This window comes from Heloderma suspectum, chromosome 4, assembly GCF_057233095.1.
Source record: "Heloderma suspectum isolate Gila_16-S chromosome 4, 16-S_ref, whole genome shotgun sequence".
NCBI classification, from domain to species: Eukaryota; Metazoa; Chordata; class Lepidosauria; order Squamata; family Helodermatidae; genus Heloderma; species Heloderma suspectum.
Window position 1 is genome coordinate 234,430,273 of NC_139461.1, and position 22,401 is coordinate 234,452,673.

At 41.5% G+C, this 22,401-nt stretch overlaps 1 protein-coding gene across 4 annotated transcripts in view; it reads left to right on the forward strand.

The window, feature by feature from the left end:
- EIF2B3 (eukaryotic translation initiation factor 2B subunit gamma) overlaps positions 1–22,401 on the forward strand; it is a 119,038-nt gene that overhangs the window by 26,765 nt on the left and 69,872 nt on the right. For all 4 annotated transcript variants that reach the window (XR_014790574.1, XM_084852653.1, XM_084852655.1 and 1 more), the window contains exons 4-5: positions 1,883–2,042; positions 4,401–4,512. Coding sequence is in view for 3 of the 4 variants with exons in the window: in XM_084852653.1 (XP_084708779.1) it covers positions 1,883–2,042; positions 4,401–4,512 (272 nt within the window). In the remaining variant the exon portion in view is untranslated. The remainder of the gene's footprint in view (positions 1–1,882; positions 2,043–4,400; positions 4,513–22,401) is intronic.

Sequence of the window (22,401 nt, forward strand, 5' to 3'; positions counted from 1 at the left end):
TACTTCTCTGCAGAGCTATATAAGAGCTATATATTTAAGCTATATAAAATCATAGAATTCTAGAATTGGATGGAACCAAATGAATTGCCCAGTTCAGGCCCTATCTCAACCCAAGGCAGATCTTGCAAACAGGGTAGAATAATGAAAGATGAAAACCTGTTGGAGTGATGACATTGATTTACTTACTGCATTCATATAGTGCATTTCTGTCAAGCATTCTAAGTGGTTTACAATTTAAAATGCTAAAGCAAAAAGTTAAAGAAGACAAATTAAAACATCTGCTGGCTTAAAGAGGCTTCTCTTCTGCTTTCCCTTCAAGGTAAATGTCTCATAAAGTTGGGCAGGGGAAAATTGGGGGTGTGGGCTGCCCCCAACAGTTCTCTCTCAGTGATCTCTTTATGGCATGAATTTGTTAGCTTGGCTAATTCTACCCTTCCATCTTTCCCTCTTGCACAAGGCTCTTTAAGTAGCCCTAGGGAGAAGTAATAGGAAGTATCCTCTTAATTTGAGTTAAGTGGAGTTATATCTGTATGGAACAGTGTTGATCTGTTTAAAGAACAAATATTGCCAAGTGTTCTTATCCAAGAATCTACTTCAGTACATAGGTGATGCAGAGAGAGCACCAACTGGGTGCTTAATTTTGTGGGGAATATTCTGTCATGCTCAACAAAACTATATAATGGTAGCTCATTTCTCTTTAACTATTAATATGTTTGATAGCTTCACGGGAAAGGGGGCAAGGTATTGATAACAGCACAGGGTTATCTCAGGCCTTGCCGAGCAACATCCTGATAGAATGATGCAAAAGCTGCCATTGGTTATACACTTGTTTTATTTACCCCTATGTCTCAGAGCAAGAGTGTATATGGTAAAGAACCTCCCAGATGCTTGTGCAACATGTGAGTGTACAGCTCTTCCCCCACCAACCAGTTGCCCCTGCACAACTTTTTTTCGGGGTCACACTGCAAATTCATGCAGCGAATGATGTGTGTTTTTTGAGTCTAATTTAACAGGAACTCTTAAAAAAAAACCTCAGGCTTTAAGGTTATACATGCGTACTCAGTGAGAGTAAGGCCTATTGAACTAGTCTAAATTCTGAGTAGATGTGCATAGGATTGCACTGTAAGTCCCTGTGCCAGTGTGGTGATTAAAAAAAAAAAAAAATAGAGTTCCTGTTAAGTGAGGTTTAAAAAATAGGGCTTCTAAGATGAACACTAGTTTATGTAAAATGTTTTGCAGGTTGTGGTCTTGAAATTTTAGGTGGGGGAAATGAACAGAGAAGATATTGCACTCTGTAATGTGTCTGAGGAAGCAGAAGTCATTCAGTGAAGTTAAGCTCCGACAGGATTAAAAGGATGAGACATTGTGTTTTCATATAACTGATCTGCTGCTTGTATCGCCATGGAATATTGTGATGGCTAAAGGAATGTCAGAACTTCAGCACTGGATGGCTAACCCAGAGATGTTGTGAGGATGATGAATTATGCAGTTTAACTCGCTCTTTCTAGATTATGCATTGACAACAGAAACATGTTAAATTAAAACCATTGTTTAAGATTTGTGTGCTGTAACTGTGTGTGCATCACAGGCAAAATATCTTTATGAAATGCTTCATTGATAACTGGTAGCTTGATGTAGATGCTGGATAAAAACTTAGCAATATTTGCTGAGAAGTTCTCCCACATCGGCTTCTTCTTAATACCCCTATTTCGGAAGAGAGAAAGTGTGTGTGTGTGTGTGTGTGTGTGTGTGTATGAACCGCCCAGAGAGCTCTGGCTGTGAACCGCCCAGAGAGCTCCGGCTATTGGGCGGTATAGAAAATAAATAAATAAATAAATAAATATTACTATAATATATGTATTTTCCTTCCATGTTTTAACAGACAGATGTGCTGGTACTGAGTTGCGATCTGATTACAGATGCTGCTCTTCATGAAGTAGTGGACTTATTCCGAGCCCATGATGCCACACTCTCTATGTTGATGAAGAAAGCTTATGAGCCGACAGAGCTTGTACCGGGACAAAAAGGGAAGAAAAAGCTAGGTAAGTGGATACTCTTTAGTCTAAAATTCTGACTGCTGACCTTGTCACAGGGATTGGCAGCTGTTGCAGAATATGACAATTTAAAAAAAAAAAATCAGTCAGTGGGCAGTATCCTATGCTGCTCCTGCACTAGCGGAGCAGACATCTCACACAACAAGAACTAGCGGTCCCTGAAATAACTCCAGAAATTAGTGACAATGCTCATTTCTGGAACTGGGCAGGTCAGTGGAGCTCACAGGAGGGAGCTCCACTGACATGTCTTGTTCTGGAAATAAGCATGTCTGCTAATTTCTGGTGTTATTTCAGGAACTGCTACTTCCTGTTGCTCTAGCGGTTTGTTCTGCTGGCGCAACAAAACTAGGGGAAGCACAGCGGCAGTATAGGATACTGCCCAGAAACTGTAAACTGGAATGTACTCCAATTCATCTCTACAGTTATCTACAAAACCTTATTTATAGTCTTAGTGTTATTGCCATGTTGTTCTGATAACAATGGGTAGAATCCAATGTTAGTCCTATGTAGAGTAGACCCACTGAACTGAATGAGACTTGTTAGTCACAACTAACTTAACTCCCATTCATTTCAAAGTGTCTACTCTATTTAAGACTAACATTGGATGCTACCCAATATCTCCACATACAGAAAAGGAAATTTCAAGCCCTATGGCCAGCTGAGGTAAATCCTGCTGTCAACAACATACATTTCTCTTACTCTTGTACTATGTCCTGGCAAGAGAATCTGAGGATTCTACTATATTCTTTGTTGCAGAATGTTTAATTATTTGGTACAAAATTTGAATTGGCCTGATTACAGAATCAAGAGAAATAAACGATTAAATACCAGATATAAATTCTGCAACAGCCTGGTTCTCACTCCACCACAATCCAGGTTTTTTTTTAAACCCTGGCTTGTTGTGAATGAGGGGGAGTAAGAAAGCGTGCTGCTACTTGATCGCTGCTGCTATAAGCAGAAGGAGCTAAGTAGCCTGGGGCGTTCTGCTCCTGGGTTGTTTAGCATTGCATGCGGACCAAGAACTCAGGGTTGTAGGGGGAGAGAGAACTAAGAGTTGGAACTCATGGTTAAAACCCAAGTTTTAACTCTGGGTTGTCTCTCTCCCCACCCACACCCCACCAATTCTAAAACAGCTCAGGGACAGAGCTGGCCTTGAGTCATTTAGCTTGTCCTGCTTGCAGCGGCAACGATCGGGTAGCAGAAACCAGCACACCCATTGCTCCTTCTCATTTGTGACAAACCAGGGCTTAAAAAACCCTGGGTTGTCGCATCCAAACTCGGTCAATTGGTGTCGTATACCGTGTTTTACTTCATGATGTTTATAATGACAATGTAAACAAAGTACCTGTTTAGGTTACCTCTCCCTTTTCTGCCTGGATAGAGGAAGCCCAAGTCCTAATCAGTTGTTAAGCATGAACAGGGCACATAAATATGAGTTAGGTGCGCAGAGCTGCACACACTGGCCCTGCTCCTTGCATCCCCACCCATGCTGGGCCTTGCCTGCTCAGTTCCCAGCCTTGTAGCAAGATCTGAAGAGGGGCTCTGCTCATATTCACTTGATCGCGAGTAGCACTCTCTGTGATCAGGGACCCTGACAAAGTAAGGACCCCAGTTGTACAGAGTTCTCACATGCAAGCAAACACGAGTAGAGGCCCTCTTCAGACCTCCCTGCTCAACACGAGTGTTTGTGTACCCCATTCAGGATCTACGCCTGAACAGGACTACAGTATCTCCTGAATAAAACTGCTGCTGCCTTGTTGCTTATACTGGTTGCTGGTTGTTCTCTTTAATCTTGATATTGTCACTTTTAAAGAGAGATGACTTGGTTCTGGATTTTTTTCTGGTCACTTCATCCTTTGTCCCTAGCATGTGTCCAGGATCTAATTGTTAATGAATGTTCTTGCATGAAACAATAAACCTCTCCACAGTAACTGAGTGTGAAAAAAAAAAATCTGATTTTTGATGAGAAGAGCAGCTTAGGAAGACACCCTCACCATTACCGATTCTTCATAATGTACATTTTCAAGCAGTAATACGGATACAGTGTAAAAACATGAAGTGAGTGCTGAAATTTACTCAGTTTGGGGGGGCTTGCTTTCTCTGCATGTATCTCTTTCAGATTATAGCTGTAGGGGGCCACACGTGATGCTTCCTGGTCTTTCTTTGGTTCCTCCGCTGAAAAGCATTTGTATGCCAGAATTTTCAGGAATGCTGTCAGCTTTGATGAGCGAAGCTTGCTGTCATTTATGTATGAAGTGTTTCAAGTGGAATACTGACCAGTCCTGCTGTCATTAGATAATGTTTAAGCAGGGCTGTAAAATGCTGTGTTGTGATTTTCTACTTCAGTGGAGCAGCGTGACTTCATCGGAGTGGATGACTCAGGAAAGAGGTTGCTCTTCATGGCCAATGAAGCAGATCTAGATGAAGAAATCGTCATTAAGAGATCCATCCTTCAGAAGTAAGCTTTGGGTCTCTTTACAGTGAATTCATTTGGAGTAGGACAATACAGTAAAATGTGCTAACATCAAATAGGGTTGTTAAAGGGACTGAAATGCAAAGACCCAATTGCAGAAGTGAAAGGTAGCTCCTGTATGTAGCTAAAAAAAGGATTTAATTCTGTACCGATGTAATCAAAATTCTACACTCTCCCCCAAATCTCAATTCCAGTGTAGCCAGTGTAGTGTAGTGGTGAGAGTGACGGACTGGGAGCTGGGAGATCCGGGTTCTAGTCCCCACTTGGCCATGGAAGCTCACTGGGTGACTTTGGGCCAGTCACAGACTCTCAGCCCAACCTACCTCACAGGGTTGTTGTTGTGAGGATACAACGGTGAGGAGGAGGATAATGTAAGCCGCCTTGAGTTCCTTGCGAGAGGGAGAAAGGCGGGGTATAAATGCAATAAATAAATAAATAAATAAATTCAGTGTGACCTATATAAAGTTTACAAATATTCATTCATTCATTCATTTATAGGTTGCCTTCCAAGATTAACTCTCTCAAGGCAGGTCACAACAAGTTAAAACAATCTATAATTGTTTTAGATCTCCAGGTCTATGACAATCTATTGCAAACCATAAAATTGTAATCTCAAACACACAAATGCATCTAAATATATTACTGCAGCAGCAGAAAAAACAATATCAGACTGAGCAGATGGCATACTTTTTTTCACTTACTTTATATACTTTTATTTGGGTTTTGTTAGTGAAGGGTGTTGAAGTAATGTGGTGCCCCCAATTCCCAACCTGCTTAGCCAGTCCAGAAGGACAATATAAGACCTGCATTCTGTTCACACAGCGGCCAACTAGCTGCCTGTGCGAAGCCCATACGTAGGACATGTGCAAGAGCATCCTCCTGCTGGTTTTCCCCAGCAGGTATACATAGGCATACTGCCTCTAATACTGGAGGTCATACATAGCCATCATGTCTGGTAGCCATTTATAACCTTATCATCCACGAATTTGTCTAGTCTCCTTTAAAAGCTATTCAAATTGGCGGCCATCACTACATCTTGTGATAGCGAATGCCATAATTTAACAAGGCACTGTGTGATGAAGTCCTTCCTTTTATCTGTCCTGAATCTCCACCGTTCATTTTCAAGGGACACCCCAGGTTGTAGTATTATATGAGAGAGGGGAAAAAATGTCTTCCTATCCACTTTCTGCACACCTTGTATAATTTTGTACACCTCTATCGTGTATCCGCATACTTGCCTTTTTTCTAACTTAAACGGTCCCAGATGTTACAACCTTTCCTCATAGGGGTCCTTTTCTGCACCTTTTCCAGCTCTACAATATCAATTTCAAGGTGCAGTGACCAGAACTGTACCCATGGTTGATGGGACTGAAAGCTGTTGAGAGGTCTACGAGATGGCACTACCAGCTTAGGGAGAGCAACCATTCCTTTTGCTACACCAATTTCTCCATATTTGCTTACCATCTACTCCAGGGATGGGCAACTTGTGGTCCTTCAAATGTTTTACCCTACAACTCCCATCAGTCCTGGCCAGCATAACCAATGGTGAAGGATGATGGAAGTTGTCTGGCAAAACATCTGGAGGGCCACAAGTTACCTACCCATATCTATCCTATTATTGGAAAACCAGTACTATCAGCTGTTTTATCTTTTCAGACTCTTTGAGTATGAATAATAATTATACTGAAGACCCTGTAGGAGGGAGTCAAAATACATATATTTGCATAGGTCGTGTATATGTAAACAAGAATAATACCCTGGTTTTAGATTCAACATATAGGTACTTATGCTTTCCTTAAAAAAAAACAAAAAACAACTGGCCCTTTTTGATTCCTGTAGCAATTCTTCTGATTAAGAGACATGCAGAAATCACACACAGTACAGTCTTTTCTGGATTGTACCACTTCAGAATATGTCGGGAACTTCAAACTAAATGAGGGAATGCACCCTCATATCAAAATTCCCTGACTACAAAAATATTTCCTAAGCTTCACAGGGGAATAAGTGTGTTCGTTCATTCATTCATGTATTTTGTTCATTATAGGTATATCCTACTTTTCCTTTAAAGATCTCAGTGGGCTCACATCCAGTAATTGATCGGGTTAATACCATCAACAATGCTGTAGCATTAGGTACTTGGGGAAGTAAAGTGTGTGAGTGAGAGTGAAAGAAATGGATAAACGAACTGCTAAATAAGCTTTCTTGAAATGCCACTGAGGACAATGTTAAAATATGAATCCCAGAAGGATTTATTAAGAAGCGACTGCATAGCGTGCTGCCTCCAAGAAGGGAGGCATTGTTACGTTGCAGAATTTAGAACTGCTGCCAATGCAGGTTATTCTGCCTAATAGTCCCCTGCCTTTAGTATCACTTAAATGGTGTCTAGAATATATTGTAGATTGCTGCTGTGCCATGGATTCATGTTGAGCTTCAGTTTTGCAAGGAAATGCAGCTGCTGAAGAAACCCCCAATGTTCATTCTGCCATACTACTTGAGTTGGGATAATAAGTGCAGCTCCCTTTCTTACCCAGCATGGTGGCATTACTGAGTTGTCTTTGTACTCACCTCTTTTTAGAGCTGGATTGATCTGAAAGGATTTTCTCCCAGTAATTCTAATGTATGGTGGATGTGTTGTTTGCTAGCTGGTGTGCCAAAAGCTTCTTATGTCTTTCCGCTCAATGGGTTGGATCTAGACTTAGTCGCACTTAGACTGGACCCACTGAAATTAACAAGTTAATCATGACTAACCTAAGTCCCATTGATTTCAGTGGTCTGCTCTAAGTATGACTGTGTTTGGATCCATCCCAGTTTGTTGCATTGTTTCTTGAGTTTACTTATTTGACTTTCTCGTCACTGGAGCAGGGACCTCAAAAAGCCTCGACTTGATTTCTGTAGCAAATGACATCCATTTAAATGTAAAACTAATAGAGAAGGAGCAAGTTGAGCTTCTCTGGGGAAGAGGTTTATAACTATAACTTTGATGCTGCCACTGAAAAGACCTGCCTCACATTACCACCCTCTGCAGTGGAAAGGGAGCATAGAGCCAGGTCTTCATAGAAGATATTAGTGTATGGGTAGATTTATACAAGGAAAAGTTATTCATGAAGTATCTTTTTTTAGATAAGGGGGAAATAATAGGGTGATTATTTAGCTCTAGAAACTGCTATCCTGATGGAAGAGACCATGCCTTTCAGAATTATCAGTGATCTGCTGATAATACTAAATCAAGCACATCTAGCCATTCTGGTAATGCTCAACTAGATCTTAAATTCCTGGACTTTAGGGGGTGGGAGAGCCTAGTGGTTTTTTTCCTGGATGAAAACAAAACTTTGGAAAATTGAAGTATTTGCAGTATTTATCTGGATATCAATACTGTTCTGGTATAGTATCTTTTGAGCGCAGAAATAATATTTAAAATAGAGCTGTCTGATGAATCCAGAACTTCAGGTTCTGGAAAAGTGATTTGCACAAATCTTCTTAAACTTGCAGATAAAATATATATAGATAAAATATATAGCTACTGAAGTATATGTCTTGAAGTGACCAAGGACTGACACCAACCTGCTCCCTTGCCTCTGACACCTGCCCCCTGCCTCCTTGTTCTCACCCCTTATTCGTTCTTCTCAGAAGAGAGTAGTAGCTAGCCCACCCCACTTCTGTTCTGCATCCTCTACTGGAGAGCAGCTCACACCTTAATTTATGCTTCTCACTGGCGTTTGCTAATATTTGTCTCTGCTCTCACATTCTCTAATTTCATATTTCAGGCAATCTCTTTCATAACTTGGTAAGGATCACCTTAATTCCTAGCTATACATGGGTTGAGAGGAACAGTAAAATCTTGGTTTTCCCACAAAGATATCCAGTTTGACTCCAAATGCCTACAAGGAATGGATGCTCTGTATCCAAGAAGACCACTGTAGTGCAACTGTGCACAACTCAGTGTCAGGGGACATATGAAAGGGACTGAGTCCTTTGTATGTCTACCATATTGACCTAATGCCAGTTCAATCTTGGTGCCATAAGAAAACTTAATTCCATATTTACACTGGCCCTATCAATTTCCATTGTTACTTGCCAAGTTTTAGATGCACACAAGTTAGCTGAGATAAGGGAATCCTTATCTGAAAGCTGACCTAAGTGTTGGATAAACACATAACTTGTGCCAAAGGAAGAAGTGTTAAAATATCCTGAAATTAAACCCTGGGGGTAGATGTGAGATGGATGTTTGGATCTGGGCATTTCATATGTACTTTGAAGCCTTGCTTCAGCCCCCATCTCTCTAAGCATTTGGCAAGCCATGGAGTTAGAAAAATAATGAGAATTCCATTGGCTTTCCTTCCCCCTTCGAAGGTGGTGGTGGGGCTGAAATATTTGTTTTCAAAGAATGATTACTACGAGCAGGAAAATGCCTCACCTTAGACATTTATGGTTGCACAAAGAAAGACAGTAAAAGACACCTGTTGGAGCAAATCTAAATTTGGAGCATTTCCTTTTAAAATGCTGTGGGTTGTTTTGAGGATGAGCTGTCCCCAATAAACCATCTGCCTTCGTGGGTGTTCCATCTGTGCAAATGCAGGTGCAGTGCTGCTTTGAGAGGATGTGCTAATAAATCACAGTGACAATCCGGACTACTCATTACCTCATTCAGAAAGGAATACCTCCTAAATGTGAGGGGTAATCGCAAGAATCACTTTGAAGTGACTGAGCAGTCTTGTGTTAAATTTTACTCTCATACATGCAAAGGTGGTTGTTGTGTTTTCGCTTTTCCCGTGTCACAGTCTAAGGTGTAAATAAAAATGAGTCCTCCTAAAGTTCTTACTGTGGGGGAAAAACATATTTTTGTGCACTAAGGCTAAAAACAAAAATGGTTAGGACGTTGGTACTTCTGATTCATGCAACTTTACTTAAAGCTGATTTTTTAAAAATGGGTGGATCCTGGATGAGGATCCACTCACTGCAATTTCTGTTTTTGTTACGATGCTCCTCATGAAATTCTCTCTCTAAAAGCCAACTTGACTCCTATTTACCTTTTAGAATGTATCTCCATAACATAGTGCAGCTCCTATAAAGTACATATTTCAGGTTAATTTGGGATTTTATGTCAACGCTGAGGTTTTTACCATTTCCTCCGAGGCATCATAAATCATCATGATTAGAAAGGGGCTATCTAGCTAGACGGGCATGTTAAAGAGCTAGAAGAATTTTCTCCTTGGGAGAAACAGTGGATTCTCTCCCCCCGCTGCCAGCTATTTGCCATAAGTGGTGTGAGGATGGAACACTTCTCCATGTTTGATTGCTGACTATACAGTAATTTTGTGTTTGTACACGTGCGCATGTCTTTGCATATGCTCCTGTCCTAATTTGTCTGGAACAGCCATTATTTCCATATAAATATCTAGAGGAAATTGTCCTGGAAAGTCCCAATTTGGGGAAGAGTTTAAATCAGCCATCCCCAACTTGGTGGCCTTCATACGTATTGGATTACCATGGTACTCCTCAGATGTGTCAGAACACCCAAGAGCGTGTGCAAGGATATCTGTGTGCTCACCTGTAGAACAGATAATTTATTCCTCCTCCTCTCCTTCCTCTAAGGAGATCACAATAGCATATATGCTCCCTGCCCCACATTATCCTCACAGCAGCCCTTTGAGGTAGGTCACGCTTCCCCAGCCTTATATCAGCATGGTAATCTAACCACTACACCACTAGTATGAATTTATGCTGGGTTGCGGGTGTGGGCAGTGCATGGAATAAGTTTAGAAGAGGAGTTGGAGCTCAAATGTGGAGAAACACTGTACTTGGGCTTTCATCTATTTTTCAGCATATTTTTTTTTTTATTCTACTGCTAACATTTTCTCTGAATACAGTGAGGGACGTTATTCCTAACTACAAAGATGGATGTATTGGTAGAATAAAAAGTAATGGAAAATGTTCTGTTAATATCATTGGTGTTTGTACAACACACTAAATCTAAACTGAAGGGCACATTTGTTTTTAGAAAGGCTGAAAGCACTGTGTTAAGGCTTCTTTGGCTTCTAGGCTGGCTGTGTTATAGTGATATTTTTCTCTCTCCCCTACCTTTCTGTACATTCTGTACAGGCACATTCAAGGCACTGTGAAAATGGAAAATAAAGTGATAAAATACTGGCTATAATCCAGTCTTCATGTGTACAGCTGTGCCTTTGGAAAGGATCACAATAGAGGCAAATGAGCTCCCATCCCCTGGCATGTGTAGATTGCAGTACACTGCCCATCATGCAGAACTGAAAGTTGTGCATGTATCCCTCTAAAACCCACGCATGCCTGAAGAGAGGTGAGGGAGAGGGCTGATTGGGCCCCATGTTGATCCTTTCTATGGATGCTGCAGTGCCCAGAGAAGACTGGATCAATAAAAATGCCAGAATTCTCTTCAAGTGCAAACAGCTGTATGCATACAAAAACCAAGAAATGTTCTGAAAGCAAGCTAGAAACTAGCTTTAGTAGATTAAACTATATAAAACAGTCAAAGGTTCATGAAATTGTTTAAATTAGTTATACACTCTTAGAGAAATTGAAGACCTGGTAGAGCAGATGTGTCTTCACTGGCTGCCTGAAGCTGAAAAGAGATGTAGCCTGATAGGCTTTGCTGGGGATGAATTCCAAAGTTTCAGTATCAAATCATCCATCAACATGGTGTTGCCCCACTTTTCCCTGGCCAGAGCAGCAGCTGAATTTTAAACTTTCTCCTTCTTTGTAATATGTCATATGGCTTGCTTGTTTGAGTAATTTGGGAGATCTAGGGCGCAATCCTATCCAGATAGGTGGCTGCCTCCAAACTCGGAGGCAACTGCCTATCCAAAGCAGGGCAGGAGAAGTACAGAGGGGATCATTCCCTCCGTGCTTCCCCTGCTGTGCATTTTTGGCTATACAGCCAATTACAGCTGTCTAGCCATGGGAGGATGGAGCAGGGAAGGAGGCTGCTGTATGACACATTGGATGTGTTGTACAGGCATTTCCGCCCGCCCCGGAGCACTCCCAGCCGTGCCCCTTTTCAACTGCTCCACACTCCTCTTGTGAACGTGGAGGATGGGGCTGTTCTGTGCTGCCTTCAAGGCAGCGCAGAAGTGGGAGGAGGTCAGTTCTCCGGGAACCAACCTCGGAGCGCGGGCTCCGAGGTTGGTTCCCGGATAACACGATATCCTACAGCTGTCTAGCGGTCATAGGATTGCTCCCTTAGTAAATATACACCTTGTTTTACAATACCCTGTGGTGATGTTCTCCCTCTTGCCATAACCTATATATTAATAAAACTTTAATATTTGGAAGATGAAGGATTCTAGCTCAGTGAGGAGCAGTTGGACTGGATGACCTCTAGCTACATTCATCCCTACAAGTTTGTAGTTCTGTGTCTTAATAATATTAGTCGTGTCTTTCACATGGAGAGGCTGGAAAACACCATCAAATTCCCTGATGAGAATGTCAACCTTGGTAATTCTAAATGTTACTTTTAGGTTTGTTTTTAAAGGATCTATGGGGGGGGAGGTGTTTAGCATTTATCTAAAGTATTGGTCTTTTAAAAATGTGCAGCATTTCTCTTGGTGGACTGTTCCTAAGCTGTCTAGCCACATAGAATAACTTTACTGTGCCATTGGGATGGCACAGAAGGCCGAGTCAGAGGTCAGAAGAGTTATCCATGCCTGTTTGAACACGGTCTGAATCTTCTCGGCCACACGTTAGGCATATGTTACTCATCAATGGGCTGTGGAACTCCATGACGCAAAGCAGACTGGAATGCAGAGTGAGTTAACACCCCTGCCCTGGCCAGAAATGTATTGACAAGCGTAAGGAAGCAGAATAGAGTAACAAATATTACTTAAAGCACTGCAAGAATAATGTGAGGCATGTGGCTGCTCCTTCCTAAAATGTTACATGTCCTCAGTCCTGGAGAGATGCAGGATCTGTAGTACCAAACTCTGCTCAAGTTCTTTCTGCAACAGTTTTTACTATCCTGCAGCACTCTAACATTGTGCCTTAGGACAGCATTTTCCAGTTGGCTACAGGGAAATACCGGTGGGAGTAAAAAAAACCCAAATTTATTTTGTCAACTACTATTGATTTGCCTTACTCCAAGAAACTTTGGCCTCAAAGAACTCTTACTTAAACCCCATCACTTAGCTCACAGATGCATTGCAGTTTGAAAACACACAAAAGTGATCTCATTGTTTTCAAAATTAGCTACATTTGGCTTTGATTGGAGTAACTGGAGTTACACAATACCAATTTGTTACACTTACTGCATTGGCTGCTGAGGGAATACAGCCAGCACATTCATAGTGGTGCAACTCACCACCAGCAGGTTGAAAAAGCAAATTAAATATCAGGAAGAAATATTGTGTAGAACTAGCAGATTTCTTGTGACGTCATCTAAGGCATTCTGTTTTTACTGATGATCTTTTTAGAAATCTTTTATTTAGAAAAATCCGCTGAATTATCTTTTGAACTGTTTTTGTTCAGTTTGTCCTCAACTGGAATTGCTCTAACATAAGAGGGGGAGAGCAAATTTTATTTTTTGAATATCTATTAAAACATTTTAAAATTGCACTTCATGCTTGTGGATACAAGGGTGGTATACAAATATAATTACAGCAGAAACAAATGCAGTGTTGGCGCCACCCGCACCTTTATAGGGAGGGTATTCCATAGTTAAGGTGCCACGCCTGAGACTCTGTCCTTTTTTGACACACAATATACTTGAGGGTACTTGAAGAAAAGGCTCCACTGACTATCTTAACTCATGGGCAGGCTGGTATAGGGAGAGGCAGCCCTTCAGATACGTGCCCCAAACCATTTAGGACAGGAGTAGGGAACCTGCTCCAGATGTTTTGGATTACAACCCCCATAATCCCCACCAAGTATGGCCGAAGGTTAGGAATGATGGGAGTTGTACTCCAAAACATTTGGGGTGCACCAGGTTGCCTACCCCTGATTTAGGGCTTTAAAGTTAAGCATCAGAAATTTGAATTGGGCTCAGCTGCAAATAGGCACCTAGTATAGCACTTTTAGAATCAGTGTAATATGATTCTGCCAGGCTGTACCAGTTGCACTTCTGGCTGCTGCATTCTGCACTAGCTAAAGTTTCCAGGTCATCTTCAAAGGCAACCCCATGTGGAATGCATTACAGTAATCCAATCTGGAGGTCACCAGAGCATAAACCACGGTGGCCAGGCTACCCTGTCCAGGAATGGTCATACCTGGTGAACCAGCCAAAGCTGGTAAAAGGCACCCCTAGCCACTGAGGCCACTTGGTCCTCAAGTAACAATGCTATATTGAGGAGTACACCCAAGCTACTCACTTGTTCAGTGGGAGTGGAACCCCATCTAGAGCAGGCTGCATACCCAATTCCCAGACATGAGAACCACCTATGCATGGGGTATCTGTCTTGTTGGGATTCACCTTCAGCATATTGGCCCCCATCTAGCCCATTACTGATCTCAGACACCTAAGGGTTGTCTTCACAAGCAATGTAGTGCGAAGTTAGAGCAGTTTGAGTTCCTTCGCAACAGATGACATCATCGCTGCCAACCAGCTGCTTCCCTCTTGAAAAACCGCATTTTCTGAAACTCCTTTTACTCCAACTTTTTTACAGAAAGCGGCTCCCTGGCACTTTTACCAGAGTGTGCCATGCCCCCCCCCACATTAAATCCTGAATGGCCCTCTGTGACCTTGCAATGACGTGGTCAAGGGGGTGGGATGCCCCATTCCCTCTTGTTTCCCCAATGGAAGTAGTTTTTCCCATTGAGAAAGTCCCCAGGAGTGCAACAGTGACCCTTCACATTACTGTAGTAGTGGGGACACTCAACTTAGCTAGCCTGCTTTTAATCTTTAACATATCCCCCCTTCTGTGCATGTTTACTCAGAGGTAAGAAATAAATTTCTCCCAGGCAGTGAAAAGGTTAAAGGCTAACTTTAGTAACTCGCCCTAAAGCGCTCTTTCATTTCTCACTATTGTGATGTTGTGCTTCTTTGATGTTCTATAGTTTCTCTGTTATGTAAAGTCCTTTCTCAGTAATGATGGTTTTATGGGAGCTTTTCATTTTAAGCAGGGAGAATGAGAAAGGCTGGTGGTGGAAGGGGGTTTGGAAGCGATAGGCAAAAGTGCACACATAGGGAAAAATGGAGTGGGAGCAATAATTCTGCAGCAGATTGCTGGGATGCAGAAAAATTGGGATGAGGGGGAGCTCTCAGGAACCTTCAGATGCTGCACTGGAGAACTGGGGATTTTGGTTTCTTCAGGGAAATCTGCACACATGGGGAAAATTAGTTGCTCTCCATTCATAATGTAGTAGCAGCGGGGAGCCTGGACAGGGGCGGAAAACAAGCCTCTCTCATTGGTTGAACAGCCCTTGCCAGTTTGATGACATTCAGTTCCACTCCCCCATCCCCCACACAGAAGTATGTTCCTTTCAAGCGCTGAAAACCAGATTTTAAAGGTACACTACACTCAGCTTATCTTGCTTTTTGTGTCTCTGACTGACCAAAGCTGATTCCATGAAAATCAGGGCAATACTCCAACGCACTTCTCATTCCATTGTCGTGAAGATTCCCCCCACTCCAGTTTAGGACCTGCGCAGCCTCACCTGACTCGGATGACAAGGAGAAATAGAGCTGGGTGTTATCATCATATTGATGCTACCTTACTCCAAATCCCATATGATCTTACCCACCAGCTTCCTATACATGCTAAAAAGCATAAGGAATAAGATGGACCCTTGCAGGACCCCACAGCTCAAATGCCACGGGGATAAGCAGTCCCCCCCATGCCACTTTCTGAAACTGACCTTGCCGGAGTGGTGACACTGACATCCAACCCACCGAGCTGCTTCTGAAAGATACCATGATTAATGCTGTCCAAAGGTGCTAAGAGGGCAAGGAGTGTCAACAGGGCCTCATTCTTCCATCTCTCTCCCAACTAAGGTCATCTCTCAGGCCAACCGAGACCATTTCAGTAGTAAACCCAGGCCTGAAGCCAGACTGAAATGGGTCTGGAGATAATCCCATTTCTTCCCTTTTGTTAAGAGGTTGCACTGACAGGCCAGGTAACTAAAGGATAATTTTAAGATGTTGGGTAGTGGAGGAAGAAATAAACCATGAGTATTTTCATCTGCTTTTGTCCAGTGAAATTAATTTGTCAGCAGTTGAGAGCACTGCCCCAGTAACACGGAAGTCTTCTGTAGGAGGAAGAAACTGGAGAAGCCATTTCAAGAATCTGGTTCTGGACTAGTCAAGTGGGAAGTATAAATGTTCAGATAAATATTTCAAGACTAAGGTCTGTTCCACACATTAATAACCTATCTGTAGAAAAAGTATCTATGTATGTATTTATATGGCACCATCTATGCTCATGGTACAAAGAACAGGTTTGGCAGGTCCTTACCCCAAGGGCTTACAAACTAAAAATAGACACAAGGGAAGTGGCAGAAGGAGGAGAGGGAAATGGAGACAGGAGTAATCAGGCTTCAGTATTATGTACCTCTGCTTAGTTACGATAAGGCTGTTGGGACTATATATATAAAATGTTCCATGTCCACTACAAATGCACATGAGGAAAATCTAATGGGCACCTGAAGGAACTTGCTAGACCATAACCACTGTGCATGTTTCGGCCATTATTGGCTGCTCATTAGTTTCCATCCTCAGCTCCTCCTATGCACAACAGGAATATTGGCTTTTTTTCTTCTTCACAGCGTGGCAGTGCGGATGAGCAGAAGAAAAGGAGAGGTAGCATCAAACTGTCAGAAAACCGAGAAAGAGAAAAGAGGCACCCAAACCAGTGCTCAAAAATAGGAATTTAGTCTGTGATATACTCAACTTGCTCTAAATGAATTGTTGCAATATGACAATGCATCAAATCTTGTGTAAAATATGCTTGCCACTTAAGAATAGTTGAAATACAATAGGCATATTGGGTTGTGATAATGAAAGATGTCAAAACTGCATATTTGCTTAAAAGTGCCATAGAAATTATCAGTATAATAGCCCAGAGACCATCAGATCCCTTGCATATCTTCTTCTGTAGGTGTCACTAATTTCTAAAGTGTTGAACACCACACTCATTGGAGAAGCTGCTTTTTGCTGTAGCCAAATAAATGGAACATTGTTGAAAATCTTTGAGTTCCCCATGTGAAACTCTGAATCTCAGCCAGGTAGAACAGTAATAACACAATCTAGGCCAGTAGAGTTATACATTTCAACTAGGATCTAGGTAAAAAAATAAATGCCAATTTCTGTTTGCACCATTATTGAAGCTATTTGTGCAGGAAAGGCCTTTGAGCAAGCTTGATTATTTTCAGAGGGGCCCCATTTTTCAATTCTTGCAATAGAATGGGCTGGGGCTGTGGTTGGAGAATTGCACCCAAAGAACAACCCCCAGAGAGAATGGCTTAAAAAAAGCCCCTGAGAACTGGGCCTCTTCAGACTCCTTTCTTCCTGCAGCCTTTGCTTTTAAGAGTACTTGAAAAATATTGTTCCTCAGGTAGTGTAAGTGCTCTGTGTCTGGTCCATGTGTTAACATTTCAGTGAACACCTCTTTCCCAGGCCAAGCATCTATTGAATTTTTTTAAGCTTTTCAGGAAGGAGAGTATGTGAGCACATATTTAGCTGCACCAGACGCTATTGAAAGAATAATGGATTCTTCCCACATTCAGCTCTATTCTTATCCTAATGGTCAGACCACTGAAGCTGTGGTTGTGTCAAAATTATTTTATTTCTGCCCTACTTTTGCTTACTCTCTCAACTCTGAGCGTTTCACGAAAGGATTGGGTTAAAAAAATCCTTTCTTAACCCCTTTCGTTCTGCACTTGCATGAAAGATGGCTCATCTTGCCACCACTGAAAATTTTAGTCAGAAATTCAGCACATACCCCACTTTTGGAAAATCCACTCCATTTAAAAATAAGCATTTTCCATGCTAGAGGAACAGTTTGTCTGTAGGGTTATTGTAGAGAATCATCAGGCTGTGTGAGCATGCAGTGGGTGTTTTGCATAGTTGATCTTCCAACTAACATTGAATGCCCTACAGCAGGAATCTAGAATGTCCACTTATGTCATCTGAGAGGATCCAGTGGGGGGCACTTTGGCTGCCCATCATGAAGATGTTCCCCATCCCTGCTTCACAGAATAGAGGCTAGTTCAGATTGTTTGCATGTGTATAGTTTTGTTGAGTTTGTTGGAGCTAGTCCATTGCATATGTTCTGTGGGTAGACTACTTTCTAGTCTTGATAAAAGTCTGAATCACTGTAGAGAATTGAATATCTCAGGTTCTTTTTAGAAACTGAAGGATCAAATCATTACTTTCATTGTTTTCAAAAAAATCAATGTTTTTTTTCTCATAGAAATGTAAAGGAATAATCTTGGAAGTCCAACCAATCTGTACTAGGGGCTTGGAAATCAGAGGAAAATATAGAAAGAGTTAAGATTTCAAATACCATCTTATAACTAAGGAGTTGAGTCAAGGGTTTTTATATCCAGACTTAATCATTCTGAATACACCAGTTTTGGCTCGCCATCTACAACTTTGTTGTGTGTGTTTTTAATGAAGTTCTGTGCGACTACTGAATGTCTGGAGTGTGGTGGGAGAAGAAGAAAGCTGTCAAAAGCCCTCAAAGGAGAAGATTTGTCTTTTAATCCTGTTTCCTATGGCACTTCCCTGACTTCAGTCATCACACATCTGAAAGTATTTTTATGACCCAGTGAGAGAGAGATGAAGATAGTGTAGTTTAAACCTCAGATGAAAGGCTTTCCCCTGTTTAGGGCGGATGAATCATTTGCATTACTCTGATGCATGGGCTAATATTCTGCAAGGTGTCTGAATAAAGCCATCTTGCAGTAAAAAGAGTACTGTGAATCTGTGCTCAGTTACAACATATTGTATAACCCTGGTTCTACAACCCCAATGTTGGTTTCCTCCTCAAAGGGTGGCTCCAGTTGTTGTCCAGAAGTGCCAGAAAGGAATGTGCAAGTGATTCTTGCATCTTCTTTCTTTGGTAACATTGAAAGTGGCTTCTCATAGTCTTCTCCCATGGGGGAGATGCATGCATTAGATATGCATTGGGAGGGAGACATGGAAGTTTCTGCTTTGGTGTTGAAAGTGTGGAGAACATATCTTCAGTGCTTTTTTGGATAACGTCTACAGTGACCCAAAGAGGCAATGACTAGCTGGAGGAGAAATCTGTGAGCTTCTCTGACCTACAGAGCCCTTTCTGTGGGGAAGGACTATTCCCTTTACCCTGTCCTGTGCTTTGTATATTCATTAGTGGAAGCTGCTATATGTACTCATTACAGGAAAGCTAGGCTGCTTCCAGATGTGGATTTATTGTGGGATTGCCATGGCTTCTCTTGCATTTGAGAGTGGTCCAGGCATTGTGGTCATCCATTTGTAATCTTCCCATGTTTTCCAACCATTACTTCTGGCTTTTTTCTCCCACAAACAAAAAAACCCACGAAGGAGGAAAAGACAGAGTAGCTGCACAGTGCCTTTTGATTGGTAGACCTAGGAGCTGTTGTCTAGAAACACCCACTAGTCATCCTATCTGCAAATTAGCTGCTGCATTCTGATGAGGCCCTTAATTTTGACAACATATCCCTCATTAGTTGACTAAATCCCTCTTTCTGACCTTTTATGAAACTTGGCCGAGACCTGCATGGAGGTCATGGAGCTGGAAGTTATGAAAATTTCTTCACAGATCAGTCTCCTTTCTTGACTGAGGTGATCTTACCCCATATAACTGATTCTAGTTTGTGTGTTCATTTCCCCCCTCTTCTAAGATTTCATGAGCAATGACATCCCAGTTCATTTCAGAGATTTTTCATTTCAGAACTGAGAGAGTAATGCCACAAAGTACCATAACACTACTGCTACTTCAGGACTATATATTACCTTTAAAAAAAATCCCAAGAAGCAGTTGCTACACCATTCCATTTTAACTATGTACAATTTCTGCTTAAAAACACGACTCTTCAGACTTGGCTTTAGCAATTCTGTGTTTGTCAGTATCTCCAAAACATTCAAACTTCTTATTAACTAGTCGATTGTCCACAACTATGTTCCATGCTATTGTTAATATAATTAGTACAGTATGTGTATAATCTCCTCTTGAATTACTGTTGCGTGTTCTAAGTGTTCACAATAAAACTTCAAAGATGCAGAATGAAAAACAACACTGCTGGACAACTGCTAGTGTTTGACGCATGCCTATTCCACTCTTTATTTCCGTGTACCTTGAGCACGTGGCAATTTTTAAAGGGATCCTAAACTCTGTACATTGCTATAGTACCATAATATAAATATTTTTTTAAAAAGCTATTATTTGTGGTAGGTAGTTTGTATCTATATCTTCTGTGAAAGTCCTAATTTTCTTTTTTAAAGATTACGGCAAAGCTAGATAATATTGGTGCCCTATTGATGGCAGATTCACATATTGGTGTTCTTGAATTTTCATCCCTTGCACCACTTCTGTCCTTCCCTGTCCCTATTTTGTCAATAGCTCAAGTCTCTGTTAAAGAGAATACTTTGGTAATGGATCTTCCATGCCATCTGCTTTGCATGCTTGGAATCTATTACTTAGAACATGGGTTTTCATTCTCTGTTGAAATGATCCCACCCACCCATCCTGGTGTTTTTTCCCCCCAAGTGTTTTGGTCCTGCTCGTTGTCTTGGCCTTCCTGTTAAATTCCCATTGTTTTTTTCTTTCTTTCTTTTGAATCTGATGGTATTCTCCAATGCCCTCATTCCCACAGTGCTTTTTCAGCTTTTCTTGTCCCCTACCTTGTACAACTGCCAGCTATTTTCTGATGCCAGAAATTTCTTCCCACCTGCCCTTATAAAAATATGTGAGTAGCTCAGCAAAATTAGCAGGGGTTAGTTTGGGCAAGCAGCTGGTTTTAAAACCAAAACTGTGTGCGTGCACACAGATGCATACCCACACCCTGCCTTAAACCTCCCCCAATCCCTAAACCCATGAAAGGCAAAGATGCATATAGGCATGAGGCAACAACAATGAACATTTAGTACTATAGTAAGAGGCTCTCATGCAGACATTGCCATGTTTACACATCACTTTAAGACATGAATTATGGCTTAATAAAGTAGAATGTGAATGAGCAGCATGCTAGCACATGCTGCTCATTCACTTCCACTTTGCATGAGAGGGTAAATAACTCCCAGGAAAGGGAGAGTTTCGTGAGATGTCTGAACCTTGGGTGTTTATTGCACCCAAATAAGCCAGGATTCATAAGCCAACAATAAGCCCTGGTTTGGGTACAACAAACTACCATCCCAGTTTGGGTATGCATGAAGATCTCCCTTTCCTGGTTTGTTTACCTGCTTGTGCAAACGGAGGGATGAAGCAGGAGTTAACAGGCTGTATGCAACTCATTCATATTCTGGTTTATTAAACTTGGGCAGACTAGGCTTGCAAAACCTAGTTTGTTTTTTACTAGAATTTCAAGTCTACAAACCAGAGACTGGTATCAAAGAAATACACTTAGAACTAATTAATTTTGAGCCTAGGTTTTTTTTCTGTGTACAGGAACTAAACGGAGCTCCCAGTCCTTCCACACAAACATCTACTCCTGATTACCCAAAGTGTTCATAATTTTAGCAGTATAATTTAGACCTGGGGTGGGGGTGGAGAGTCATTTCTGGAGGCAGAAATCCTTGCCAATCTACTGCAAATCACCCAGACATCTATCAGTAGATTCCAATCTACCTTCTGCCGACCCCAGTATTAAACCACAATTCATGACTTCAAAGTGGCATGCAAACATGGTCATGTTTGAAGGAAATTCCTACTAACCTATTAAGTTTAGGCCCCTTGTTGCTTTTTGAGTTTCCATATTTTATGGGAATTATAATATAATTTTTATCAGTCAGTGTTGTAGGTTCTAAAGTTTCATTTCACTGTACTGGATCAAATAGGCCAGGAGTGCAGAACCTCTTTCAACCTGAGGGCCAAATTCCATTTCAGAGATGCTCTCAGGGGCCACATTTCAGTAATGGGTGGGGCTGAAGGCAAAAGGGGCAGGGCCAAAATGTCAAAAATATCTGCATATTTTAATTTAAAGCCAGTGACTAAGCCTGAGGAGAGGCATTTCAGCTTCTCAGAATGGGGGGGCAGGGGGGAGGCACAAAAGCTGGGATTCCATCAAACCATTGGTGGTTAGGGAAAAGGGGGTGAGGCCAGAAGAAGGGGACATGGCCAGATTGGCACCCTGGGCCTGAGGTTCTGCAAGGTTCTGCATCCCTGAAATAGAAGAAGAAAATCAGAAATTTAGGGAGTAATTAAGAGGCCTGAATACTGGCCAATTCATATTTATTTGTTGGATTGTGATATGTTTAATCCTAGATCTAGCCTCAAACTCTGAGGAGCCATACTTGTTTGAACGCCATGGAGCAATATTCTTTTAATCCTGTTGCTGTCTAGATTTGTTTTAACATGGAAGATTGTCCTTGTTGCCAGGAATAGAGCTGCAGTGCTGCAGGGTTTGTACATCCAGAAATTCTTTCATGACTTTAATTTGTATTTGATTGTTGGCAGGGTTGCAAGATTTGTATGAGCTGATTGACTGACTGGATAATTTTTTTTAATTAAATACAGTTTGAACTCACTTAAAACATGTTGCATTTGCTTGTAAAGAGGTTTGAAGTATCTTCCACACACTTGGTCATCTTTAAGTAGTTGAGCAAGCAGTTAACATTTATGACTCCATTTTAATAAATGTGTTGGAGGTCTTTTAACACAAACAAAATGTGCTGTGCAGGCTAATTAAATCAATACTACCATGTAGGAACTTGCAGTTTCTGGAACTGCTCTCTTAAAGCTCAGATATAAACAAAAA